The sequence below is a fragment of the Ahaetulla prasina genome, chromosome 2, assembly GCF_028640845.1.
Source record: "Ahaetulla prasina isolate Xishuangbanna chromosome 2, ASM2864084v1, whole genome shotgun sequence".
NCBI lineage: Eukaryota > Metazoa > Chordata > Lepidosauria > Squamata > Colubridae > Ahaetulla > Ahaetulla prasina.
Window position 1 is genome coordinate 280,730,880 of NC_080540.1, and position 18,830 is coordinate 280,749,709.

The 18,830-nt window shown below is 38.1% G+C and overlaps 1 protein-coding gene across 1 annotated transcript in view; it reads left to right on the top strand.

The window, feature by feature from the left end:
* SLC45A2 (solute carrier family 45 member 2) overlaps positions 1-11,061 on the top strand; it is a 38,436-nt gene extending 27,375 nt beyond the window's left edge. The window contains exons 5-7 of the mRNA XM_058170181.1: positions 1,210-1,333; positions 4,693-4,898; positions 10,822-11,061. Of these exons, the coding sequence (XP_058026164.1) occupies positions 1,210-1,333; positions 4,693-4,898; positions 10,822-11,052 (561 nt within the window). The 3' untranslated portion in view covers positions 11,053-11,061. The remainder of the gene's footprint in view (positions 1-1,209; positions 1,334-4,692; positions 4,899-10,821) is intronic.
* Positions 11,062-18,830: the final 7,769 nt, after the last annotated feature.

Below are 18,830 nucleotides of genomic sequence, written 5' to 3' on the forward strand. Positions count from 1 at the left end.
AAATAAAAAAAAAATATTGTGCTGATTTCAATAGACGTCATTCCAAGTCTGCACAAGGCCTCTCTCTTAGATTTTCTCTTACAATGAGAAACTCTTAAGATATATAAATAACTTGGTGATATATCCTAAAAGCTAGTCGGGCTGGGTCATTGTGGGGCTTTTTTTTTTTTTGGAAGACTTCCTGTTTTACATAAACTCAGATGGCCACATTTCTTTTAATTAAAATGAAAAATTCCCTGGTCAACTACAAAACATTTTACCAGGAGCAAGCCATCCTGCTTTAGAAAAAAAAAATTGCCAAGATTTGAAGTTGGAGCATTCAACCCATTTTGGATTACCAAAAAACTTTTTTGGTGAACATGGCAGCATTGCAACGAGTGCCGTTGATCAACTCATGCAGGCAGTGATTCCACTTATTCCATACTGATGTGTTACTTGGGCAATTAGTTATTTGGGGACTGAGCAAGGTATCCCAAAACTAGATGAGCCAAGAGAAAACCATTGCAGATATATTGTTCTGATACGTCCATTCCTTTGTATTTCCAATTGTCTATTGTCTAGATCAGTACAGGTAGTCCTTGACTTACAACTATTCATTTAATGACCGTTTGAAATTACGGTGGCCTCCCCCCCACAAAAAAAATCACTTATGATCTGAATTTGTATTCATGAGTATTACAAATTGTTGCACTGTTTCCCATGATCATGTGATTGCAATTTGGGCACTTTGCAACCAGCTCGCATTTATGACTGATTGAAGCAGAATCTCCAACCTTGGCAACTTTAAGACCTGTGGACTTCAAGTTGAAGTCCACAAGTCTTAAAGTTGCCAAGGTTGGAGACCCCTGGATTGAAGCATCCCACAGTCACATCATTGTGATTTGTGATGTTTTTTGCTGGCTTCTGGCAAAAATAACCACCGGGGGAGCTAGACTCTCTTAACAAGCATGTGATTGGTTTAATGACTGTGGTGTCTTGACTAATGACTCTGGTTAAAATGGTACTAAAATCGGGTCTGGTGATGTGATTTATTGACTTATGACTGCAACAACACGGGATGGAAATCCTGGTCCCAACTGTGGTCATCAATTGAGGATTACCTGTATATTAAATTCTGGTCTTTGGGATTTCTACTTTCTTTAGCAATGAAATATGGGCAGCTTCCATGTCACAGCCACTTTTTAATCCTGTCTTTTTGATGCTTCTCAGATTGTGTTTGAAGGCGATCCTTATGCCCCTCACAACTCCACTGCTTATCTGACCTATAAAAGGGGTGTAGAGATTGGATGTTGGGGTTTGTGCATCAATGCCATTTCTTCTTCAGTCTATTCCTGTGAGTATCATTTCAATTTGACTGAAATCCCTGAAAGCAAGAGTTAAATATATAAGGCTAAATGTCTGTCTGTTTGTCTATCAGAGGGGTTGGCAACCTTAAACACTCAAAGAGCCACAAAGGTCCTAACCAGAAGCCCCCCATTCAATTCTGGAGCCGACCAGAAGTCTGGTTCCCCCACCATAGTGTCTCCTCCTAGCGTAGTGTCCATTTTCCTCTACCTTCCTAACCAAAAGCCCTATCAATTGTGGATCCGACTGGCGACAGAGAGCCACAGCAAAGGGATAAAAGAGCCACATGTGGCTCCAGAGCCGTGGGTTGCCGACCCCTGGTCTATCATATAGCTATCACATTTTATAACCATTCATCTCCGTCATAGCGGGACTTTAGGCAGTGCACAAATGAAATATTAATACATAAAAACGGTATATATCATTTAAATGGTTAAAAAGAAGAGGATGAATGAAAAATTAGTGTTTCAGAGTGCTGGCCAGCCCCACAATTATGCACCCCAAGCAAGGCCGCAGAGCCAGATTTTCATACCTTTCCAGAAGGCCAGGAGAGCGGGGGCCCGCCTCACCTCTGGAGGGAAAATGTTCCACAGTGAAGGAACAATGGCAGATAAGGCTCTTTTCCTGACCCCTACCAGTTAGAATTCTTTAGCTGATGGGATCTGTAATATACCTTCCCTGCCTGACCAGGATATAGTTTTTGAATATTCAGTGCATCTCACACTCATTATTTCAGGAGTATTTTTTTTTGTGGAGCGGGGGGGGGGGGTGGAGAGGTGGCGGCAACTCTTTAGGTAGATCAGTATCAGTAGAAGAGCTGCAATAGTGCAGTGTTAGAGTGCAGTACCACAGGCTATTTCTGCTGACTGCCGGCTGCCTGCAATCTGGCAGTTCAAATCCCACCAGGCACAAGGTTGACTCAGGCTTCCATCCTTCCAAGGTGGGTAAAATGAGGACCCAGATTTTTTGGGGCAATAGCCTGACTCTGTAAACTGCTTAGGGAGGGCTATAAAAGCACTAAAGCCCCTAAACTCAGCTGACGATCTCCAGCCAGAATGTGATGCTTTAATAGATTGCAAATATGATATCCACCTCCCTTTTCATTGGCCAGAGAGGTGCCTATCCTCATCCCCAATTGGCTAAGGGGCCATGTTTCCTGCTAGATCTGCTAGAGTGCAGCACTGCAGGCTACTTCAGCTGACTGCTAGCTGCAGTTCAGCAGTTCAAATCTCACTAGGCTCAAGGTTGACTCAGCCTTCCATCCTTCCGAGGTGGGTAAAATGAGGACCCAGATTGTTGGGGGCAATAGGCTGACTCTGTAAACCACTTAGAGAGGGCTGTAAAAGCACTATGAAGCGGTATATAAGTCTAAGTGCTATTGCTATTGCTATCTAATTCTCTTGTTGCTTGTCTATCCACCATGGAGCAATAGCTAGATTCATTAGACATACTTGGAAAACTACAGCAGCTATGCTTCTGCTCTAGATAGCATGCACATCCTCTGTGGCAACTTTCCTAACAATACCTTACTCTGAGGACTGCACACTGTGAGATATTGGTGGCACGATTACTTGGGCCTGGCTGCCAAAATAATTTCAGAGTTCTGGAAACAAAGCTCCCCTTGCCTGCAGCTTAAAACAAAACTTCAAAAACTGGATATGGAAAATACATGTATGCATGGCAATATCTCACAGAGGTAGAGAATTTAATAAGATGGCCTTCCATCATTAAAATATTCTGAAGTTGTTTTGTTAAACAAAAAAACCCTCCGTTTTTGTATATATTTCATCTATTCATAAATATTTTGAGGGCATGTGTAATGTATAGCATATGCTAGACAGAGTTGTTCTGTCAACAAATGAGATTAATAAATAAAATAAAGAATTACATTTTGATGTATGAATAGATGCTTCGTTTCAGAAGTGGACTTTCCTATGGACCTTTGGGGTTTCTTTAGTTCTCACTATTGATATAAATACAAAAAGAAAGATTGAAGTTGACTTCTACTGAGCGAAGGAATGTCCAGTCTAGTCCTCTACATTCATTACAGTAAAAGTCCCCAAATCCCAAAGACCACACAGAAAGAAATGTGGAAGATATAATAATGATAATGATAATCGATAATGATAATGATCAGGGCACTTGGTACCATGTCCAGGAATTTTATAAGATACATCAACAAATTGCAGCTTCCTGCAATAACATCAGCAGAACTGCAAAAAACTGTGCTATTTGGAACATCGTACATCTTAAGAAGGTACTTGGTTGATACCTACTGTAGGGCGCTGGCAGCAACCCGTATCAACTATTAGCACCAGTCACTGGTATTTGTGATGCCTTTTTGAATGTTCAGTTGACTGAGTTTCATGTTTAATGAATAAAGTAAATATAATAATAATAATAATAATAATAATAATAATAATAATAATAATAATAATAATAATAATAAGTAGTGTTTGATTAGTGATCTGTGATACAAAATCCAGCATAGTTATCTCATTTGCTGTGTATACTGTCATTTTGTGTAAATAATAATAACAGTAGTAGTAATAGTAGTAGTAGTGGTAGTAGTAGTAGTAGTAGTAGTAGTAGGCTTTATTGTCATTCTACATCATGTATACAACAAAATTGGTTTAGCTTCTACTGGTGCAATCCATAATAGAAAATATAATCTGGTTCATTTTTAAAGAGGCCAACCAAATTTGCTTATCCTGAATAAATAATGAAATACGTGTAGTCCCCAACTTATGACCATAATTAAGCCCTGAATTACAGTCGAAAGTCAGGCTGGTTGTTAAGGTCACCATGTCCTATTTTACAACTTGTTTTGCACTGGTCGTTAAGCAAATCCATTATCTGTAGTGGGTATTTTCTGCCACAAACCAGAAGCAAACTCCAGTTTCTGGCAAAAAATGTGAATCGCAGTCATGTGATCATGGGACACTGCAAACGATCATAAGTACAGGCCAGTTGCTGAGCATCCAAAATGCAGTCATGTGACCACAAGAGAGAACCAGCTCTCGGAAATTTGAATCCAAGTCATAATTAGTTCTGGGGCATCCATTCGAAAAGTCGCTAAAGTATTCCATCATACGTCAAGGACTACTTGTAACCTAAAACAGTGTTTCTCAACCTTGGCAACTGGCTTAAGCATTCTTAAAATTGCCAAGGTTGAGAAACACTGACCTAAAGCATCTTTCAATAAAATGAAAAGAAAATCTGTTTTCTAAAAAAAGAAATCGTTATTAACACAAAAAAGGGGGAGCCATAAAGGTTTTCATTAATATTCAACAGTAAAAAATGGCTGCCATTTTAATTTCTCTTCCCAATCTTTTTTTCTTCCACCAGATGTTCAAAGAGCTCTGCTACCGTTCCTAGGATTAAAAGGACTCTATTTTGTTGGCTATTTCCTTTTTGGACTAGGCACTGGATTTATTGGGCTGTTTCCCAAAGTCCATCCTACTCTGACTCTGTGCTCCCTGTTTGGCGTCATGTCCAGCACACTGTACACGATACCATTCAACCTTGTTGCTAATTACCACAAGGAGGAATTGGTGAGTTGAAATGGAGGGCTGTTGTCTTATCATTGGCTGTGGAATCCTTTATTGCCGCTCACCTTCGAGTGGAGGGAAGTGGGCGAGTGAAGATGAAGTAAAGGAAAGAATCCAATTAACTTTCTTTACTCTTAATATCTTAGAAACCATCTGACTGCTCTTGAATCCAGTTGAATATACTGCTTAGATCAGGGGTGTCAAACTCAAAGCCCACGGGCCAGACCCGGACTGAGGAGTGCTTAGATCTGGCCCGCAGGGTCACCGTGGAAACAGCAAAGGACCAGCCCACAGTGCCTCTGCCAAGGAAAATGGAGCTCGGGAACCCATTTTTGCTGGCAGAGGGCTCGGACCACCACAGTTGCCCCTGACACTAGTGACATTGAGTTAGCCACACCTACCCTGGCCATGCCCACCCTGGCCCCCCAAGGTCAAACACAACCCTGATGCAGCCCTCAATGAAATCAAATTTGACACCCTTGGCTTAGATTCTCAGGCCAGGGATCGATGTGTTTGGTTCTTGCCTGACCCTCACCTGAATAGGAGGTACCAATAATCCACTCCATTATTTTTGCATCCACTTTGCACATGGATAGAGGTAGTCCTTGTTTTACAACTATAATGGAGCCGGCTCAGTGCCAAAATGCACAGTAGGCTCCATTAATTGTGGGGTGCCCCGGCTATCAGAGCTTCAGAACCAGGTCGTAAGTACCGTACCTCCAGGATGACCCATCATAAATTTGAATAAGAACTACCTTTATTTTGATCAAACCAAGCACTGACATCTCTCATACTGCTACTAAATGCTGTTTCAAATGGGGTTGCTTTGAATTTAAAATAATCCCCGAAGCAAAATATCACACTGTTTGCAATTTCTTCCCCACTTTTATGTAATGCCCTGTTATCTACATCCGTGTCATTACTGCAAGATAAGACGCAGAATGGGATGGATTGTATCGTCAGATGGATGCTTCATTTCATTTACATGCGGTTAACATTCTTGAATAAAGCAGGCTTGATCTTCAGGGTGTTCTGAAAACGAGTCAAGATAACTACGCTACCGAATGCCACATCTTTATAGAATCTTGGGCTGAACATATTCTCAGCCTCTCTGATGTGAACAGAATAAAGCCGAGGATGAACTGAGAAATAGTGTCTGCCCCAAAGTCATGCAGCGATCTTCCATGGCTCAGGATGAACTTGGCTATTGTGCTATGTTGAACATATAGGGCCGTGGATAGCTCAGGCTGTAAGGAGCCTGTTATTAGAACACAGTAGCCTGCAATTACTGCAGGTTCAAGCCCGGCCCAAGGTTGACTCAGCCTTCCATCCTTTATAAGGTAGGTAAAATGAGGACCCAGATTGTTGGGGGGGCAATAAGTTGACTTTGTAAAATATACAAATAGAATGAGACTATTGCCTTATACACTGTAAGCCGCCCTGAGTCTTCGGAAAAGGGCGGGATATAAATGTAAATTAATATATATATATATATATATATAAATTGGACATGACCAGAATCAATAATCAATGCCTGTGTGTGTGTGTGTGTGTGTGTGTGTGTGTGTGTTTTGGAGGAATCAAATGGAGATTTTTTCTTTCTTTCTTAAATATATTAAGCCTAAGTTTAAAGTATCTCATATCTCAGTGTTACAATCTGAGAAATTTTATCCATTTAATCCATTTCAAATAAGAACTGTAACTTGAAAGAATCTTCAATCTAGTGCCACTTATATTAAAATTTTCATTAAGTGAGGAAAATAGCAGAGTTCTTTTGTGAACTTAGATATCTGCCCATTTGACTGTTTGATTTTATCCCATGGAAGATAAGAGTTTAAATTATCCATAATGGGATTTCTGAGGAACAAAAAATAATTCTGTAGATTAATGTCAATTACCATCTAATTTGAAAGAACACTTGAAACAAGACTTTCTCATGAAAATCTTTTGAAAACATTTTTCGAAAATGGTTAGAAAGGTTTTCAACATGTCTTTTTACAGTTTCATGCACGATCTAACCATATTTAATAACCATGTACTGATATTTTAAAGTAAATTAGTCTTTACAAAAACTATTTTCTCACATACAAATTTTCCATAAGAAAATGCATATTGCCTCATTAACAAATAATGGAGCACTAGCAAAACCAAGGGAGTCCAACCTTGGCAACTTTAAGACCTATGGTCTTCAACTCCCAGAATTCCCATGGCTGACTTCAACTCTCAGAATTCTCAGAAATGTTATTCTAGGAAAAAATGACCCCACTGATTTAGCAATGGGGGCATTTTTTCCTGGAATAACATTTCTCCAGATCCTTTAATGTATATATATTACTCAGCATATGATATGGGGCCAAATGTTATCCTGTCAACATGTTTCTTCAAGCCTGAACGATCCCTGAGGTAAATCTTAAACAAAAATTTCATTTTACAAAATTTTGCTGGGGCTATGATCCTCTGAATAGAGTGAAAATTCTGAGCAAAAATGGCAAGGAATCGAACAGTTACAGTTTTATCCATACTGAATAAAGTTCTCTCAAAACCAACCAGAGATTTCCAGTGAATGTGCACAAGACTATAATAAAGAGCTTTTGTAATTTTGAGAACCTTTCTAACAATTTTTAAGAAGCTTTCTTAAAAGATTTACATGAGAAAGTTTGATTTCAACTGTTCTTTTTAAACTATCCCCAAAATAAAAGATTTAAGAGAAAAACGGATCTTTTCCTCCAGAAACATTTCCACCTTATCTCTAATATTTATAAACTTCTACAGTAAATGAATTTGTATATGATATCAAATTAAGAAAATTCAGCACTTTTAAAAAAAAATCAAAAAAACCTTTATTAAAATTTAAAATATTAAAATACTAATACAAACACATCTGTAACAAAAATACATCCATAAGAGTTGTACAATCTTAACTCTATTCATATATTCTCAGATATTCCTCTTGGTCAAATATATGTAAACACAATTTATGTCTTATTTTGATCTATATATTTCCTATTTTTATTTTCTATCCATTGATGCCAGTTTTCCCAGGTTGAGTAATTATCCGAGCCTTTCTTGTTATTTAATTCTATAGTAAGTTTGTCCATTTCTGCACAGTCAAATTTTTTTTGAATTATTACACAATCTTTCGGTGTAGTGGACATTTTCCAGGCTTGTGCAAGTACAATTCTTGCTGCTGTAATAATATGAATGATCAAATATTTAACCTTTTTAGGATATTTTCCCTTAATGATCTCCAGAAGAAACAGTTCAGGCTTCAATTCTATTCAATGTGTAATTTCATTAAACCATTTTTGTATTTTGTATTTTAATCCAGTATTTTTTTATTTCTGGGCAAAGCCACCATACATGAAAAAAGGTTTTTTACATTTCCAGCAATTAGGGTTTAGATTAGGGTACATTTTTGCAAGTCTTGTTGGGGCTAAGTGCCACCAATAGAACATTTTATACTGATTTTATACTGATTTTCTTTATATGCAGTGAATTTTGTTAATGTATAATTTTTCTTCCAGATTTGTTCCCAATCTTCTAACTCAATATTATGTTTCACATTTTTAGCCCAAGCTATCATTGGCTCCTACGATTTCCTCTTCCAAATCAAAATTTAATAAATATTTATATATTTTAGATAGTAATTTCTCTTCCAGGCCTGTTAATAATTTGGCTAGTTGTGTTAAATTCAGTTCAAATCCAAATTCCTCTAAATCTTTTTTGCATCTCGATTGTAGCTGGATAAGGCCACCAATCTATAATTATTCCCTGCTCCTTTAATTCTTGGTTGGATTTTAATCTTCCCCCATTATCCAAAATTTCGTTATATTTTACCATTTTACCAATATATAATGTGTTAGGGTGAATCATTGCCTCCATATTGGATATCCAGCCCGGTATTTTAAAATAGTGCTTCTTCCTAATTCCCTCCCAGGTCTGTATCAGCGAATCTTGCAATGTATGTCTATAGAAATACAAATGTTTCTTGTTTTTGGCATTCCATATGAAAGCATGCCACCCCATCTGAAGATCGTGTCCTTCCAATTAGAATTCTCCTGTTCTTTAAATTTATCCATTCCCTGACCCAAACCAAATTTGCTACTTTATAATAAGTCTCCCATGCAGGGAGTCCAAAGCAGGGGTGAAATCTAAAAATTTTCCCTACCAGTTCTGTGGGTGTGGCTTAATTGGTGGGCGTGGCTTGGTGGTCAGGTGACCCAGTGGGCATGGCTTGGTGGTCAGGTGACTGAATGGGCATGGCCAATAATAATAAATAATAAAAATAATAAAGTATGCAAAACTTAGGAGCGCACTGGTCTACCTTCTTTAAAAATAGAGGCACCGGTCTACTAGCCACCTACAGCGCTGATCAGCTGTAGTGCGGCCCTTTGAAACGCCATGGCAGTCATTTAAGGCCGTTTGCAGCTATATCATCACTGAGAGCTTCAGAGACAGAGAAGAGGAACAGTGAGGCGTGGGCGGTGGGGGGGGAGGGATTTTTGCTACTGGTTCTCCGAACTACCCGCCCCCATCGCTACCGGATCACGTGATCCGGTCCGAACCGGGAGCATTTCACCCCTGGTCCAAAGCCACCTCTACTTCTCCCGTCCTGAAGTAAAATTAATTTTATCCTCACCTTTTTTCCTGCCCATACAAACTTCATAGTCATCTTATTTAATTCTTTAAAAAAATTCTTGTGAAAACTCAGCGCTTTTTAATCTTGGAGTTATTCTTGTTATTAAAATTATTTGCTTTTTCAGCATTGTGAAACAATTTAATCTAGATTTTTTTTAGAAAAACAAAACTAAATGCTTAATCTTACATCAAGAAATAATTTCTTCCCTTGATTTCCAATATTAACACCCTCACAAAATTCTTAAATAGAATAAAATCATTATAGTAGTATGTGGGAATTGTTATTTAATGAGAGTGAACTGCTATGATATTTTCCATAGTCATTGTCTTTTTCTTTCTTTTACATTTATACCAGGGGTGAAATGCTCCCGGTTTGGACCGGATCACCAGATCCGGTAGGAATGGCGGCTGGTGGTTCGGAGAACTGGTAGCAAAAATCCCTGGCCCTGCTGAGCTGTGTGATCATCAGAGTTTTTTTTTTTACTTTTAAAAACATTTTTTTTGGCCGATAAAATACTTTTAAAAGTAAAAAAAAACCCTCTGATGATCGCGTGCCTCAGCTGGGATCGTCAGAACTCTTTAAAAGCTTTTTTTAAACAACCTCTTCGGCTGAGTTCGGCTGATTGCCAGAACCTTTTAAAAGCATGTTTTCTACAAGCTCTTTGGCTGAAGCGGTTGTTAAAAAAATCCTTCTGGAGATCAGGCAACTTCAGCTGGGATTGTCAGAACCCTTTAAAAGCTTTTTTTCCTCTGATGATGCCAGCTGAGTTGCCTGATCATCAGAACCTTTTAAAAACATTTTTTATACAAGCTCTTTGGCCAAAGAAGAAATGCTTTTAAAAAAAAACACGCCCACCCAGTCTCATTAGCCCCCACAGGCCATGCCCACAGAGCCGGTAGTAACAAATTTTACATTTCACCCCTGATTTATACTCCATCTTTCAAGGTACACATTACTGAAGTTTATGCAATACTTGGTTCCCAATTGTCTAAATATTGATGCGCTTTGGCTGTGTCATCACCTTTTAATAATCCCATAATCCCTTGCGGGTTGGAGTCTGGGCAACTGAATGGAGCTAGCAGAGTGCTTATGGCCAGATGCCCTTCCTGTCACCAATGCGGAGTTTTATTCAGCAGATATATTCTCATTGTGCCCAGAGAGAGAAATATCTGCCTCTGCCTAGGATCGAACTTTGACTGTGTGATACCAGTGAATAGACAATGATTAGATGATCTGAATGGTAATTTTGATTCAGTTGGCTTCATATCCTTCTCTGTTTGCTTCCAGAATCAGAAACACGATGAAGCTGCAGATTCCAGCCGAGGAAAGGGAATTGACTGTGCTGCTTTGACCTGTATGGTCCAACTGGCCCAAATCATCGTTGGGGTGGGTCTTGGTCTCCTGGTCAGTGCTGCTGGCAGTGTGGTGGTGGTAGTGGTCTCTGCCTCTGCAGTCGCCTTGCTTGGTTCCTGCTTTGTAGCCTTGTTTGTTCGGTACATTGACGAAAGCAATAAATAGTTCATTGGTGGCAGTCGTTGCTCCTTTTCTTACCCCCCCAAAAAGAAACAGTGATGTATTTTGGTCAATAATATTTAAGACAGTCCTCACATGATTTCTTAGCTGTCTTTTCAGCAGGAAGCCCACTTGGTCTTCATGTATATATGTCTGTAAAATCTTCTTTAGTCTTTCCGCCAAAATGGCAACAAAGAGTTTGTAATCCCTATTTAACAGTGAAGGTAAAAGGTAAAGGTTCCCCTCGCACATATGTGCTAGTCGTTCCTGACTCTAGGGGGTGGTGCTCATCTCTGTTTCAAAGCTGAAGAGCCAGTGCTGTCAGAAGACGTCTCTAAGGTCATGTGACCTGCATGACTCAACGCCAAAGGTGCACAGAACGCTGTTACCTTCCCACCAAAGATGGTCCCTATTTTTCTACTTGCATTTTTTATGTGCTTAACTAAGCTAAACCAGCTACAGGTACCAGAACAGACTTGTAAGTGGATCACAAGCTTCCTAACAAACAGGAAGCAGCAGGTGAAGCCACGCAAGATCACATCAAATACCTGTACAATTAACACAGGCCCCCCCCAGGGCTGTGTGCTCTCCCCACTTCTCTTCTCTCTGTATACCAATGACTGCATCTCCAATGATCCATCTGTTAAGCTACTGAAGTTTGCAGATGACATGACAGTGATTGGTCTCATTCGAGACAATGATGAATCTGCATATAGACGAGAGGTCGAACGACTAGCCTTGTGGTGCGACCGAAACAATCTGGAACTGAACACACTCAAAACCGTAGAAATGGTGGTAGACTTTAGGAGAAACCCTTCCATATTTCCATCTCTCACAATACTAGACAACACAGTATCAACAGTAGAAAGCTTCAAATTTCTAGGTTCTATCATATCGCAAGATCTAAAATGGACAGCTAACATCAAAAACATCATCAAAAAAGGTCAACAAAAAATGTTCTTTCTGCGCCAACTCAATAAGCTCAAACTGCCCAAGGAGCTGCTGATTCAGTTCTACAGAGGAATTATTGAGTCTGTCATTTGCACCTCTATAACTGTCTGGTTCAGTTCTGCAACCCAACAAGAAAGACACAGACTTCAGAGGATAATTAGAATTGCAGAAAAAATAATTGCTACCGACCTGTATACTGCACGAATCAAGAAGAGGGCTGTGAAAATATTTACAGATCCCTCACATCCTGGACATAAACTGTTTCAACTCCTACCCTCAAAACGACGCTATAGAGCACTGCACACTAGAACAACTAGACACAAGAACAGTTTTTTCCCGAAGGCCATCACTCTGCTAAACAAATAATTCCCTCAACACTGTCAAACTATTTACTAAATCTGCACTACTATTAATCTTCTCATCGTTCCCATCACCAATCTCTTTCCACTTATGACTGTATGACTGTAACTTTGTTGCTGGTAATCCTTATGATTTATATATATTTTTTTTTGTTCAAAAAAGTTTTATTTTGACATACTTATCCAATAACATATCCAATAACATATTTAATGTACCATCATATACAATTAATCGGATCTGCCCGGTCACCACCCCCTTCCTTTTCCTTTTACTCTCCTTCTCTACCTTTTTCTACTTTCCATAACCATCCTCCCCCTCTCTTATCTACATCCTCTCCTCTTTCCTCCCTACTCCTTTCTTCTCCCTCTTCCCCTCTTCCTTCCTTTCCTCCTCCTCCTCTTCTCTTTCCTCCTTCTCTCTTCTACTTCCTTCTTTCCCATCATTCTAAAGTAGTAGCCAGGCAGGTCCGATCTTACATTAATTATACATCTTCAATCATCTTTGTACATTAACTATCAATCCATTTTCTGCCCCCTCCCCCTCCCTTCCCCTTCCTCCCCCCACCCCCCAGGACTTCCGAGAACCGAATACAGGGTATAAAACTAACAACAAGAATTAAAATCTAGCACAAATCATAATCCATAGTCATTCCTTAAAACCTCCACTCCCCTTCCAAAGACAAAGAAGATACTTTTCTTCCAATCCATTATATATCAGACCATTCCACTCCTAGAGTTCTCAGAAGTTTCCGATTGAGTTAGTGTTTATTCTTGAATAAAGTACATAGTTTTAAATATCCAACCTTCATCAATCAATATCAAAACAACGTTCCATCTTCCAATATTCACCAAGGGTTCTTCTAAAATGTCTTTCTTTCCTAAGCAGTCTCTCAAAAATAGTTCATATTTCTAACTTAGTTTCTTTTATTTTTCTGTCCAACCGCCAAGGGTTGGCTATAGTGCATCTGTACAGATCTTTAACATTTATAAAAACGCCAAATAATAGTGCAAATATCCAAACTGTCAATTGTAGTAGTTAAAATCTTCACTTTACCTTACTTATATCAAATAACATTATTAAAATTACACGTATAACTTATCCAAAATATATCTATTATAACAATTACATTCTAATTAACATTACATCCATCTCTTAAATATAATATTTAATCCAAATTCCTAAATTTTACTATCTATCCTCCAAAATTAAACAATATTCCATCTTCCTATTCCTTTATACCTTAAATATATCAAAAAGTACCCCTAAAATTACACATTTATATCCACAATAAATAATTTACAAAATTAACCATAATCATATATAATAAAGTTAAACATTCTCCTCCTTCCTCTGTCTTACACATTTTCGACCATCTATTCACCATTCAACTTAACATCTGTTAACAAAGAATTCCCAATCTTTAATACATTAGTATAAAAATCTCGTGCTTTACAAATTGTGTTGAGAAAATACTTTCTTCCTTTATAATTCAGTGTTAAACCAGCTGGAACCTCCCATCTAAAATATATCTGATGTTTCTTAAGCTCATCCACCAGAAAGGCAAATTCTTTTCTCTTTCTTAACATTTTAGGAGGAATTTCCTTCATCATTATTATATCTTGTCCTAATATTTGAAATTTATTTTTATAAAATGCTTGCAAGATTCCATACCTAATCCTCTTATTTGTAAAATAAATAACCACATCTCTCGGTAAGCACTTCTGCCTTGCCCACCAAGAATTAACACGATAAATTTTTTCAATATTAACTTCAAAATCTTCTGATTCCACTCCCTCTATCTGAGCAAAGGCCTGAGTAAAAATCTCTTTCAAATTTTCTCCCTTACACTCTCTTATTCCTCTCACCCTTATAGCATATTCCATTAATTTATATTGTAATATAACCCTTTCTTCCTCTGCCTTATCAGCCTTAACCTGAATATCATCTATTTTATTTTCTAAATTCAAATTAATTTGAACTTCATCTATTTTCCTTTGCAAATCTGAATTAATTTGGTTAAATTCATTCAGTCTTTCTTCTGTCTGTGTACTAGATAACAATAATGGGGTAATTGATTCCTTTAATTTTTTCATCTCCCTACTCTGCTCTTCCACCAAATCTTTAAAATCCAGTATTTCTTTCTCCATTTCATTAAATTTTTGATCTATTTCTGAAAGATCAGCCTCCATAAGCTCCTGTAAAAAATTCCTTAGACCTTCTTTAATATCCTCTCTCAATTTCCGTACCTGAAGTGAAGAAATTTCCAAAAAGAAGTGGTTAAATCTCTTTGCTTAAAAGCCATTTTTAAACTAAGTAATATCAAAAAGAGAAAAAAAGAAAGGGGGGGAATAAAAAGAAAAGAAAAAACCCAGTAAGTTTTTCTTCTTAAACACTATAAGAAAAAGATAATAAAAAAAAGAGTAGATTTTTTAAAAAAAGAATTCCATTTAAAAAAAAAAAAATCTTGTTATTTTCTTCTTAAAGATTCCACGCCAGCAATTGTAATCAGCATTTCCTTAGCTTTCACTTTCAAAACACAAAACGCCATCTTTCTTCATCTCCACTCTTGAATACGAATAACTTCTCTGTCAGGGAGTTAAAATCATCTTACAATCCAATGCCGGCCCTCCTGCTATCGGCTTTTTCCGTGTTGACAACTTATCAAATAATCCTCTCCAGTCACGGAGATGGACGCTGCGTTTTGTTCTGCTTTTGCAGAAGCGTTCTGGATTCTGGAGCTTTTTTTGAACTATGGAAGGAGCGTTCCCAACAAACCACCAGAAATCATTCTGGGGCTTTTCTTGGGGGCTCAACTTCAGTTCAAATGCTCATCTCCTCCCTCCCTCCAAGGGCAGAGATTTACGAGCTGTTGACAGCAGATTAACGCTGTCTAAACAGCTCTCACAGAATCACAAAGAACGGGCGGACTGAGATCGCCCGCCATTTAACACAGCGGAGCCAACCCAGAAGCCCCTTATGATTTATATTGATATATTGACCATCATTTGTGTTGTAAATTTTGTACCTTGATGAGGGTATCTTTTCTTTTATGTACACTGAGAGCATATGCACCAAGACAAATTCCTTGTGTGTCCAATCACACTTGGCCAATAAACAAATTCTATTCTATTCTATTCTTTTGAACTGCTAGGTTGGCAGAAGCTGTGATAAGTAACGGGAGCTCACCCCGTTATACGCCACTAGGGATTCGAACCGCTGAACTGCCGACCTTTCGATCGACAAGCTCAGCACCTTACCCACTAAGCCACCGCATCCCTCTTAACAGTGAAATTGGTCTATAGTTCTTTGTCTTTGTAACAGCTTGACCTCCCTTTGATAGCAACACGATGTTGGCTTCTTTCCACGTCTGGGGTATCTTTTTCCCCTGTAGTATATCATTCATTGTGTCCTTCAATGGTAGGAGAAGTTCATCCTCGAAGCATTTATAATATTGGCTTGTAAGATCATCTGGGCCTAGCTTCATTTTTTTTAATGGCTTCTGATATCTCAAAGGCAGTTATTGGGTCATTCATAAGCTGTCTCTGGGTTTGTGATAGTTTCGGCAACTGTTGTCTTAAAAGAAATTCATCTATTTTTAACATATGTATCTATCTTCTGTCTTTTATACAGTTTTGAATAGAAATGTTAACATCTTTGAATCAAGTATGAAGAATTTCAAAATAATGTGCCTTTATTTAGCTCTTCCTTTCCTTAAATCCCAGAATCATGGGCTTCAACTTTAAAAAATTCAAGAGTACACACACACACACACAGAGAGGTTAGCGTCTCTTAGTCAGGAAAGGACACAAGGACATCTGTTGACCCTTTGTGATAGTGCATACATGAAGCACCAACCATGAGTAAACACTACTTTTATTGTAAGTTTACATAACAGAATCTTGCAAGTGTACATATACATATTGACTTTTAGTCTAAGAAACAAAAGAGGTTCCCCTTCTGAGATGTTTGCCATGCTCCGTTTCTTCTGTAGACTCGTTTGACCTAGTCTGTTGTTGCTGCTGCTGCTTCTTTGGTCTGTCAAGGTCATTCTCACAGTACATCATGTAATCTTATCATTAGACTAATCTTATCATTTTATACCATAATTCACCTGATACTCAGTGCATAATCTACAATGCAAAAATTCAACTATGGCTGTCTTGCCAAATGTCTGTCCAATGAAAGCATCTCAAAGTGGCTTCTTCTACCGTCATATTGCTCATAATACAACTTTAATCTCCCCAAATTTGATAGCTGTTAGAATTTTGAATTTAGTAGAGGGAACAGTAAAGTGTACAAAATTGGCCAAAATTGTGAAAACCTTTTGGGAAAAGTGTATTTTTGAGGTTTGATGGCTAATAGCACCACTTTCAAGATAATCATATTCCACTGCTGGAATGGCCTGGGAATAGCCAAAACCTTAACTCAATTGAAAATCTATGGAGTCGACCAGAGAAACTTGTTAGTCAGAAGTGACCCAGCAATAAAACCCAGTTAATAGAAGCAATCATTCAATCTTCAGTCTTACCCAACTAAGTATTGACTGACATGATAATTTTTGTATATCTCTTTTTTTCTATGATGATATTTTTTGTATAACTTATTTTTTCTACGTGTTTCACTTTTCTTCTTTATACTGTATACTGCTCTTCTAACAGGAAATCCTTCACAAAAGTTATTGCATTACATTCTTGATTAAATTATCTTGCCATTGATATGTAATTTTATGGCACTACTCAAAAAAAAAAAGTGGTGTTATTAGCTAGTTTTAGAAAATACACTTTCCCACAAAGGTTTCCACAGTTTTGGCCACTACTGTACAATAGGCCAGAATACACAGCTGTAGTTGGTTAGATAGAGAGGGCTGACTCATGCATGATGCAATCTATGCTATGATTGGTTGCTGTAAGTATAAAGGGGAAGTTTCTCTTTTTTCCCCTCCTTCTTCTTCTGTGTGTTCTGCATACTATTTATTCATAATACTCCTGTGTCCCTGACTATTTTGAGTTAGTGTATCTGACTTCATCTGGACAGTTGCTGGGCAATTCAATGGCAATGGCATCCAAATATTTGGTCTAAAACTCCCAGAAATCCAAATCATCGTTGGCCACTTGGAATTTTGGAAACAAAACATCTGGATAGGTGAGATGATAAAAGGAAACTCAGAAGGATTAAGCACAATCTGATTCCCTGAATTCTCTACCTAGTATCTCTTATCCGCCTTTTAGAGTGAAAGGAAAAAAGTTATCCCCTGTTCTTCACGACTTGCTTTCAGGTATTTTAAAACCGCACAATTCTGTCTCTACGCTTCTATTCTCAGGCCTTTCAACCCCTGCAAAGAAGACTTGGTTTAGGATTTGTGTGTTAAATGGACCCGGATTGACGCCTTGGTTTAACAATATGAGAAATCGCTTCTTGAATCAAACCACGATGCATAAATCTTTGGGAATCAGTAGACATTAAATCATTCATTGAAATTGGAAAGGTAGATTACGGATGGGTTGTGATACCCAAAATAAGGTCTCAGCATCAGAGGTGGGTTTCAGCAGGTTCTGACCAGTTCTGGAGAACCAGTAGCAGAAATTTTGAGTAGTTCAGAGAACCGGTAAATACCACCTCTGACTGGCCCCACCCCCCATCTGTTCTCTGCGTCCCGAGTCCCAACTGATCGGGAGGAAATGGGGATTTTGTAGTATACTTCCCCTGCCATGCCCACCAAGCCACGCCCACCAAGCCAAGCCATGCCGTGCCATGCCCACAACGCCACGCCCACAGAACTGGTAATAAAAAAATTTGAATCCCACCACTGATAGTTATAGTTTACTTTATTGTCATTGCACATGATACAATGAAATTAAATGCCGTTTTCAATGTACATTATAACTATAAAAATAAAAACACAAACGTACATCTTTTACATTCTATATAATTGAAATTGAAAATCTGATATTGCATTATACCATAGAATTCAATATGGTTATTGCCCTGGGATAGAAGCTGTTTGTCCTTGTTTTTATTGACCTGTACCATTGATCAGCATGTGCTATAGATTTATTTATAGATGTTATATGTCATGAAGTTCTTAAAGAGGAAATTGAGTTTGGAAATTGGCTAGTATAATACATTATTATGATCATTTGTGTGTATACAGAAATTCATGCTTTATTCCAGGGGTCTCCAACCTTGGTCCCTTTAAGACTTATGGACTTCAACTCCCAGAGGGACTCTGGGAATTGAAGTCCACAAGTCTTAAAGGGGCCAAGGTTGGAGACCCCTGCTTTATTCTATATGTCGCTAAGTCAGCACAGGGAAGCTATATATGAAGAAGGAAAACAAATGTGTTATGCTTGGCTGGAGTTATTTTATAATTTCTTCAATTGTGTTGACATTTTATTTGAATTTAATATTTCCAGACTTGATTTTATGTCCCCAAATGTGGTCTTAAAGGCTTACTTTTGAGAAAGGCACAACAG